At 42.8% G+C, this 10,769-nt stretch overlaps 1 protein-coding gene across 3 annotated transcripts in view; it reads right to left on the bottom strand.

Annotated features, from left to right (window-relative positions):
• LOC135055661 (myosin light chain kinase, smooth muscle-like) overlaps nucleotides 1–8,938 on the bottom strand; it is a 166,807-nt gene extending 157,869 nt beyond the window's left edge. The window contains exon 1 of one of the 3 annotated variants that reach the window (XM_063959992.1): nucleotides 8,747–8,938. In XM_063959992.1, the coding sequence (XP_063816062.1) occupies nucleotides 8,747–8,858 (112 nt within the window). In that variant the 5' untranslated portion in view covers nucleotides 8,859–8,938. The remainder of the gene's footprint in view (nucleotides 1–8,746) is intronic. The other 2 variants (XM_063959990.1, XM_063959991.1) reach the window with 2 other exon arrangements.
• Between the last annotated feature and the right edge of the window lie 1,831 nt (nucleotides 8,939–10,769).

Raw genomic sequence — 10,769 nt, forward strand, 5'->3', positions numbered from 1 at the left:
TGACCATGCCCATTTTTACTATCAGTACCACCAAGAAAAAATTTCTACTTGCACCACTGTGCGATTATAATTAGTCATTAGAACTTTAACACACCATCTTCAGTTCTCATCTATTACTAAAACTTATGGAGTACAAAAGCAGATTTTGATGAGAAACAACTTGAATTTTAGGTTGTGTGCTCTTTAAAAGTATGACCCTTTTTTTGTTTTTGCACATTGTTTGGCACAATGGCTCTGCATAAATTGTTACGTGATGAAAACAGAGTTTCAACCCTATACTTTGATTCCCTTTGAAGATGACCCATGTCTCATTCTTACACTCTGACAGAGCTTCCTTCATAAAATGGTAAATTACTTGTTTTTCTTCTTAAACAAAAACAGTACATTGAAATTCTATAACAGGGAAGGGGGTTCAAAGGAAAATAGTCCTGCCATTCTTCAGACAGGACTTCTAGCTGACGCACCGGTCTATGAGAAACGAAAGAAAAAGACCGTTTGTAAAAACAGAAGCAATGGCCCTCATTCCAAGTTGATCGCTCACTGCCGTTTTTCGCAGCGCAGCGATCAGGTGAAAAAACTGCATTTATGCGCATGGTATGCAGCGCGCATGCGCTAAGTACTTTCACACGAAACTTTGTAGTTTTACACAAGCTCGAGCGACTCTTTTCAGTCGCTCGAGTGTTCGTTGTTTGATTGACAGGAAGTGGGTGTTTCTGGGCGGCAACTCAGCATTTTCAGGGACTGTGCTAAAAAACGCAGGCGTGCCAGGTAAAAACGCAGGAGCGGCTGGAGAAACGGGGGAGTGGCTGGCCGAACGTAGGGCGTGTTTGTGACGTCAAACCAGGAACTAAACAGACTGCAGTCATCGCAAGCTAGGAGTAAGTCTTGAGCCACTCAAACTGCATAAAAAATTTTAGTAGCAGAACTGCTAACCTTTCGTTCACACTTCTGCTAAGCTAAGATACACTCATTTTGGGTGTATGTCCATATGAGAACAATATCACAGACAAAAATTCCAACTAGATGTAGAAAATACTACACATTGTTTGTTGTTATATTTTTTTCCCTTGAATACGAGGCGATCCCGAGACAGAAGTGTATGGCAGGAATCGGCCTTTGGAATAAGAGGGAAAAGAAACCTTGATAGGAGTCCATATTCCCATAGCCGTGTGAGTTGGAGTACGATACCCAGTTTTACGTCTCAGATATTGGATACTGTGAATATTGAGATTGCGTGTTTAAGAAGAACAAAGATACCTTGATGTATTTTATATACCCACGAACAGCGTGAGTGGGGGTACGCCATAATATAAAAACCTCCACCTATTTTTGAATAGGAAAGTGATTCAACATTGTTAATATTTGATTTCACTCTATGCGCTTAATGAAATTATCGATCCTATTCCAATCTTACATTTCCTACTAACAATAATTTGGATCAGGGGTGATATCCAATTGGATCGATATTCTCTATAAGCAGCATTTCTCTTGCGCCAAAGCGTGTGATCCACAAGAAAAACAATTTTTGTGCATAAGATACACTCCCAGAGGGTGGCGGCCTAGCGTGTGCACTGCTGCTAAAAGCAGCTAGCGAGCGATCAACTCTTAATGAGGGCCAATGTGAATGTGTCCAGGACATGCTATGCAACATGGCAGCCTTCAGCACGGTATACGCATGATTTCCTGCTACATAAATTCCCAGATAGCCCTCTATAATAATTGAACAAACTACACCATACCATTATGCGACTGGAGATAAAAAAAAAGTAGAAGATATCTGTTTATTTCTACCAGTCTAGCCTATGTATAAATCTTTTAGTAATAAAAGCTGGTATGGTTCTCATCGGGTAATAGTGGTGTCGAAAAGTGAGACACCAGACCACTAGTGGAGCCAACATCATACAAGGTCTTCTGATTTCAATGCAAAGTAAACTACAGTTACTAGAATTCCCGTATGCCTACCCCTGGGGTATATTGATCAACTCCCATCACCCCAATGGAGTATATTATTATAATTCTCCTTTATTTGTATGGCATAAGTGAACATTACAAGAAAATACCCATGAGGAAAGTGACACTATACAAGAAAGAACTTCTGTGGCAGCACACCTCCAACTGGGGTTGACTGGTCCTACTGTCTGGCTCAGGGTTGAAACTGTAGACCCAGGATTCATCGCACTGATCATCTCCCTGAGAATTTGAGCGACCACCATCAAACTTAGCCAATGTGTTGTGGCACCAAATCACCTGAGCCTCTTTCTGCTTAAGTCAGCTGATGGGGCACCCAGTGTACAGAAACCTTGCTCAGGCCAAGCTTTTAGTGGAGTATCAAGCAGAACTCCTTCTCTTACTAGGCCATAGTAAGAAGTGAACATGCAGACTTCTTCAGATTAGTCAGATTGCAATTCACAACCAGACTGCCCTATTGTGTCTACTCTACCTATGCACTGCACATCCGGAAACATATTGCACACCCCTTGTATAGTTTGGAGCAGAGAAGGGAAAGGGGGGACATGATAGAAACTTTCAAATATCTAAAGTTTTTTTTTTTTAACAAAAGGTACAGGAGAGAGACATTTTTCAAAGGAAGAGAAGTATTAGAACACTAGGACATGCTCTGAATCTGGAGGGAGATAGGTTCAGGGGAAATTAAAGGAAATTGACTTCATAAAAATAGTAGTGGATAAATGGAAGCGCCTTCCATCAGATGTGGTAGAGGCTAAGACAGTAGAGCAATTTAAACATGCTTAGTATAAGCAGGCCCGGCGATGTGGGACGGGGGGGTCAAAGGGTACACCTGTGCCGGACCCCGAGGTTCTGAAGGGCACCAAACACAGCACCTAGTAACTTACTCGCACCATCCGCCCACTTGGTGTGGCGCACGGCACAAGTAAAAAAGGAAAAACAGTATGAGGAGCATCCGGCCACCCGCACCCCCCCTCCAGTAACCCCCTGGTCACCTGGTCCAGACTGGGGACAGGGGGAGCCGGGAGGAGGGATCACCGAACTGTGTGTTGTGACATCATGGTGCTGCACACGGCACACAATGCTGCTCCCACCCGCCCTTCCTTGCTCTGTTCCTGTTGTGGTGATGCCGTCCGGATCAGACACCTAAGAGGTGCCTGCCCAGGACTGGAATGAACACCGCCGGGCAGGATTGGATCACTGTAAGTGATCTGAACAAAAATGGTACCTGTAAAACTAAAAATAGGAACTGCTGCCTGTCACTCTCAGTGACATGACTTTATTGGTTTTTATTAATATAGTTAAATTGAATACTGTTAGTTTACATTGTATATTGAACATTATCTGTTTCTTTTTAATATGGTTTCTAATTTTCTCTTGACATGTATATATCTGGGGTCAAAGAGGTTCAGGGGGCCCCAGATATGTCATTGTACCGGGCCCCAAGATTTTTTGTTGCCGGCCCTGGGTATAAGCGGTGAATATTCTTACAAAGAACTAAGTGTCTAATACAGTTAAGGTTACCTAAAAGTAAAAAAAAAAACACCACCACCAGACTAGATGGACCAAGTGGTTCTTGTCTGCTGTCAACTACTAGGTTTCTAAGTTAATTATTTTATTGGACATAGTGTTCACTGAGGTTGGGATGGATGTTTTTTCATTTTTCTAAGTTTGGATTATATGATAGTAAATGTAACCTCACGAGGCTTATGTCCTATGTACCAATTTACTTCATTTTCTACTGCAAACTTACCATACATAATTTTTCTTGCACCTCTTGTCATTCTTAACAAGCGCTAACAATCATTACATTCGGAGTTCCTTATACTTTTGTGTTTTGTTAAATTCTGACTGTGACCATACATCTGCCCTCACTGCCTACGCCCAGCGATCACAGATTGGGTTTGGGTCTCACAGGACCTGACCAATAGGGGATTCCCGCTCACAGTAAGTAACCACCTGTTACCGACTCCACCCACTGTGCAGTGGGCAGGTATGTCACTGCCACCACCAGGCTTCTACAACATGGCACCTGGAAGCACATGCTGCTCAGGCTCCTAAAACAGGCACCCTTACCACCTGCTGCTGTGTATGCATCGAGACGCTTCTGCCACACCTCCTGACTGCCATCTGTTGACCCCCCCTGGTCGCTAACCTGGAACAGGCCCTGCATGTTAGCTTGGCAGAGGGCGGTGCTTGGAGACATTGGGCTTACCCTAGAACAGGTGAACTGGGCTGCGTTTGTCGTATTCCTATTTTGTTGCAAAATGAAGGCATTAGTCTTGAGGCAATTATGTTTATTTGCTCAAAATAAGTCTTCTAAAAGAACCTCCCCTCTTGCCAGGGGGATACAGCATACAAAAGATGTTACAGCAGTTCGGTCTCTCTCAATGTCACAGAAGATGTACACATACACACACACACGGCTCACAGAGCTCCTTTTATCTTACTCCAACACACAATACCACAGGGGGTAGTTCAACCCTGGGTCTTTTTAATCAGTCAAACTATTCCACAAAATATAAATAAATACTGATTACATTTACAAAGAGTTAAATAACTTGATTAAGCCATTTCCTGCTCTTGTTTGACTTACATAATATTAACTGGCTGGTGGGATACCGGCTGTCAAGATCCGACAGCGGAATCCCACCCACCAGAATGCCAGGAGTCGGGTGAGTGCAAAAAGTCCCCTTGCGGGCTCGCCGCGCTGGCCACGTTGCAGGCTCGGTGGCTCGCTGCGCTCTCCACAGGTTCTAGTCTCACTCTATGGGTGTCTTGGACACCCACGAGTGGGATAGCCCCTGTGTGTCGGTATTCCAGCTGTCGGGATTCCGTCAAACTGATTGCATCTCTCTAGTTCATATATAAACCAAAACCAGTGTGCAAAATCTGATTAACGTGTTCCTGTCTTTCACAAATGTGAATACAACTAGAATTTTATTTGCATCTTCTCTTTCATATAGCTATAATAAAACCAGTTCAGCTTAATCAGTTTCTCCCCCCTCCCCACATGGCATTTTGGTAAAACAAACAGGGCCTTTTCTAGTCAATTTGGCTCCAAGTGTGAACAGTTAAAAATGCACCTTCACACCAATAGACATTTTTAAAATAAAGAATATATGTGTGCACTGTAGGCATGCTTGTGCTCCAAAAAAGGATGGCCTCACCGCAAGGGATGAGGCCTTGCAGGAAAATACTACCTTATACCCATGTTTTGCAACCTGCACGGCAAGACATAGCAAACCTTACGCATTATGCCACACACCATAATGCCCATTACACAATATGCCACACACCATAATGCCCATTAAACAATATGCAACACACCGTAATGCCCATTACACAATATGACACACGAAAAAACGAAAGAAAAAAGAAAGACTGTGCCAGGGCACTCTTAACATAAAAAATTAATAGACTATAAAATGTAACTTTTGTTAAAGGTTATGTAAAATATAGTGTGACAAATAGTGATAAGAGAACAACAATAAACAGTAAATACTGCCTAGGTGAAGAATTGTTTGTAGAATCGTTTATAATAACAGGAGTAGCTTTGCATATTTATACAGCAAATATCTAAACGGCTTCGTACCCCTAAAGTGGTATCCCGTATGGTAATCTTGGCACTGTATTGTGTATTAAGAAATGAATGATTTGTTGCCTAGTTGGTTATAGATTCCCTACTGTTTAAATGTCTAACAGTGGTGTCACCATAAAAATTCTACTGACTCTGGGAGCACCACCGACCTGATACCAACACATTGTGCTACATTGTTTATAGTCGGTTACAGACATATACCTGGTTTAAGTCTTGTTCTAAAAAACCCCACAAGTGCTGAACAACCCCCCTCTTTTTCACAATATGACACACCACAGTTATAAGCCTGACACCATTTTACGCCTCACACACAATAATGCCCCACAGTAAGGCTTCTAAATACTTTTAAATGACCTGCACATTGTCAGGGGTTTCATGCTCTGGGTTTTATGCTCGTTAGCATAGGCTTCATGCTCCATCTCCTCTTAGGCAGCTTCCACTATTGGAGGGATATTTTGCAAAATGCATACACACTGGCCGGAGAATCATCGCCGGTGCCCCAAGCCACTGCAGGGACTGATGCTACGTCACTGTGTGTAGGGGAGTGCACACAACCAAGATATTGTTGTTATTTTTTACTTTTCATATATTATTTTTTACTAAACTTGGTCTATGTTTTTCAGTTAGCTACAAGTTCACATTAAAAGGTGTATGAAAGTAGAAAAGGACACCTTGATTTCAGGGTTTACATCACAAAAACCTGCAATTTCAGTAAGTACGTGTAGACTTTTTTTTTAAACTCACTACATGCAGCGTCTGTGCAGGGTGTCATTTGTATGGGGGAGGGTAGTAGCTAATGAAGTACTGTAGAAAGGAATCTGTTCACTTCTGTTTCTTCCTGAACACATCTTGCACATAAACAAGAACAAAAAAACAAAAACAAACCCAGCACGAACACCACATTTGGCAAGGAACACACACATACACAAACATTGTGCCAGTGCAGTTGTTGCAGATTTTGGCCTGAAAATCATGTGCTGAAACTAAGGGACTTTGTGTCAAAGTTGCAATACTGTAGGACCTTAAAAAGTGAATAAACTATTCGCATTGTTATTAATGCCCGTTATCAAATGCAGAAATGAAGATTGCGTCATTGCGTCACCAAATGGCCAAACACGTGAGACAGCTGCAGGAATACCACATGCATTTTATGCTTTTCTTGGTGGATGAACAAAGCAAGAACATTTTTGTGTGTAAGGATTTCAGTAAGGGCAATCTCTACTTTGTCATGGGTGGACACAGACTTTATGCAAATTGCTGTACAATTCCCTTCCCTGGTGTACACCTGTGCATATGAATATGCAAGGACTGACCACCCACTTTGAGCGTCTGCAGATACTGTAATATGCCACCATCGATCACACCATCTAAACATGCCCCAGCCAGGAGCCGACTGGCAACTTTTTGCCTGCGGGTCAAATGCAATCAAATGGTCCCAGATTTTCTACCGGCACACGGCAATGGCAAAATGGACATGGCAAAAAAAAACTGCAGGTGTGGTTTATGTAATGGGGCTGCAGTTTAAATGTGTAATGAAATAGGAGGAGTTGTTTTTTTTACGGTATAAGAACCACAGTTAAATACATCACACCTTTCTGCCCTCCCTGACAAACAGAGGGCAACTGAATCGTGCTTTTACACAGCATTAATTAACGGAGCAATTAAATTGTTCAGAACATCCAATATCGCGCTTGTCGCTCCCAATTAGACCTGGTATAGCTGCGTATAGCTAAACTGCTGGCTAGGGCACCCAGACCAGAGTCTTTGCACATTTCTGCTCATCACCTCAGGACCCAAGGTGGCACTTGTGCCTGAATGAAGCAACAACTGAATTGCTCCATTGGACACCCACTATTGATGAAGTCCTAGAAAATTATCAAAAGGACGAAACGCATTGGCTAGATGATCCACTCCTCTGAAAGGATTACAGATAAGCTTTTATAATTTTTTATATTGTACGGGTCCAATCCTTATGTTTTATATGTGTTTTATATGTTTTTGTTCGTATTAAACTTTCAAAGATACTACACTATGGGCTCTTCTTCCCGTCTCCGGGAGACTCTATTTTATCTCTAAGGGTCCCCAACATGAACCTCAGAAGAAGAACCTTTAAAGACACCTCTACATGCAAGTTTTGCAAGTCCTGAGGGTACTTTTTTTTATACTACCTTAGGCGGTGGGCACTTTTTCACGGTCATTCAATTGTGACACTGGGTGCACCATTTATTTAAAGGCACAACCACTAATCACACCCGAAATTAATCTATGCACACCTTCATATATGCTGGCAATATTACACTATTCTGTGGTATTCTTCTGATTTTCATACGGACCGTCCACGGAGTCAGTGGGAAAGCTTGAAAACCAGCATCAGGAGCAATACGATATAAACTACACGCTTGATATTTACATGGGATGCGGTCCGCATATTATTTAATTTCCACTTGGAGTTTGCACAACACAGAAGGCGCTGGGTTCTACCATTCTGTATATTTTATCTAATTGGACTTTTGAAATAGAGTCCACACGAGAGGACCTTTCTAGCAGCCCCCTGAATAGAGGAAGTGTTGTTGAACTTTTTATTTAAAAATATACCAGCCTTGTTATCTAGATAGCAGCTATTGGCACCTTTGATATATATATATATATATATATGTGTGTGTGTGTGCGTGTGTGCGTGCGCGCGTATGTGTGTGCGTACAATAACTGAAGATAAACAAAAAAAAGAACACACTGTCTTGCATATGACAGTCACTTCATACAAGCTACTTACAAATTAAAACTAGTGTATAAGTAATTAAAGTTTCCTCTTAATGTAAACTAACAGGACATTAGAAGTCACCTTGGCATTCTGTGATCTGTATAGGACTCATGCTATTAGATTGTCAGGGAGCTATTTGGTGGCTTTTAAAGTCCTAATTTTTTTTATAGCAAGAATGTTTGTAGAGCCCAAACTATTCGGGTGTACTGCACAGCAATAAACATTTCAGGATTTATGTATTTTTTTCAGTTTTAGCATTTACATTAGAAGTATGGGTATATTCCTAAATGGAAATAGAACCAGGTCTCCCTCCACACTCCTTTTGTAACATATGTGAAGTATTCTGACTTTACCAAAATGCTCTGCATCCGTATCCATTAATTCTTAAACTAAACAAAAACCGTGCACTCTGTACATACCCATGAGCTGCAGTCCTCTGCTGTCACTTTCTGGACCTTTGGACTCAGCCCCTGATTCACCATTCAATAAATGTTTCCCCAGCTGAATCCTCATTGTGGATGTGTAACTCATCTTAAGGATGTCTCCAGTCTGTTTATCTCACCGAGCTCATTCAAAGGGAGAGAGTGTGTGTATATCTCTTGCCAGATCTCACTGGAGTGTTACTACACACCCAGAGTCTGCCTACAACTCTCAGAGGAGCTAGTTATGTGGGCACAATGACTGAAACTCTCTCACCACCAATCAGTGAAACACAGAGGCAAAGAACTAGGCTGAGCTAATCAGTAGCTTTATTCCCAATGGAGAATATTACACAGATTGTCTATTCTTACATTAACATCTGTGCTATGGGCAGAGTATTAGAAGGTATTAGGGAAAATGGGGACATAATATGCACCTTATAGGTAGCAGAGCATGGGTCCTCAACCTGCGGCCCTCCAGCTGTTGTGGAACTAGACATGCAAGCATGCCCTGCCTCAGTTATAGCATGCTTTTATAGCAAAACTGTGGCAGGGCATGCTGGGATGTGTAGTTCCACAGCAGCTGGTGGGTCACAGGTTGAAGTCCCATGTAGTAGAGGATGCCAGCTTCTGAACCATTATCAATATACTAACATCAGCCTGTGACTTTCCAGTAATTGTGGCATTACGAAGAACTGTTGTTCCATATCTAGCCACATGGAGGTGTCTTATTTAGGGTTGATTGGGGAGGGGGGGGGATATTTATTTAGGGTTGAGGGGGGATAACATGTAGACAGTAGCGGCTCTTGCCACAGGCAAGCAGGCTTTTTTTTCCTGGGTCGCCGCTGTCTTGAGGGCGCCGCCACCGCGGCAAGAGCCGCTACTAACCCCCTCTCCCCACCTACAGCACGCGCCATGGTCATAATTGACCTCTAGTGTCTGTGCGGCGTTGCTATAGGAGAGACGTCATGACGTCTCTTCCATAGAGAGGAGCCAGCGGCCAGAGACAGAGGGCAGCATAGCAGCGGTCGGGAATCAGGAGCGGGGCTGGTAAGTATTGTGTGTTTGTAAGCAGTGCTACTGGGACACAGCTACAGGGGTCACAGCTACAGGGGGGCAAATCTACAGGGGTCACAACTACAGGGGGCACAACTATGGCCAAGCCCCTTTCCTATGAAGAAGCCACGCCCCTATTTTTGGGCGTACGCCAACTCTATTTTATCTGGTGGGGCACCACAGGAAACATTCGCCCTGGGCGCCACAAGGCCTACAACCGGCCCTGCATGTAGAACACTGTGCAGGGTTAATGTATGCAATGGGCAATAACACACCAGTCCCCCTGCAATGAGGACATCCCAGGTATGGTCAATAGAAGAGTGTCCTTTAGCGATTCTCATACAGAAAATCCTACAGCCTTTGCACTACTCCTCATATTCAGTGTAGTGCACAGAGCTAAAGGTGAATTTCATTCTATAGGCCAACTTACATCTGAATGTACTAGAGAGGACCACTGGAAACTAATGATTTACAACAATACAAGTTTCTGATCCAATGTGATAGCTTTGCGATGGTTGCCATCATCACATGCTTCTTTTCAATGTGTGTTCTCCTAGTGTCTGGAGATGTAATACACCACAAGATGAAACACTAACCAAATGTCACTGCACCTTTGCGTATGTGCAAGCCAGCTGTTCCTTCTGTGCAGGCACACCACTGTACAATCAATGGCTTAAAATGTTTTAGAAATGACAGATAATGGGCATTGCTAGCAGTACACAGTGGCTATCGTACTGTGCAGCCATAGGTATGTGATGACCTCTTTGCACAGATCCAGCTGCAGAGTGGCCTGGATCATAGAAAGCCAAGTCCAACACATTCTGCCACTGCCTCCACCCTTGGAAACAAGCAGCTCACCTACATAAAATAGGAAATACTTACACTGCAGACATTTATAGGCATAGGATCCTGGGTCCCCTACACTACAGAAAATACCTACAACATTTATCATACTGTATATAGGTGT

The sequence above is a fragment of the Pseudophryne corroboree genome, chromosome 3, assembly GCF_028390025.1.
Source record: "Pseudophryne corroboree isolate aPseCor3 chromosome 3, aPseCor3.hap2, whole genome shotgun sequence".
Taxonomy (NCBI): Eukaryota; Metazoa; Chordata; class Amphibia; order Anura; family Myobatrachidae; genus Pseudophryne; species Pseudophryne corroboree.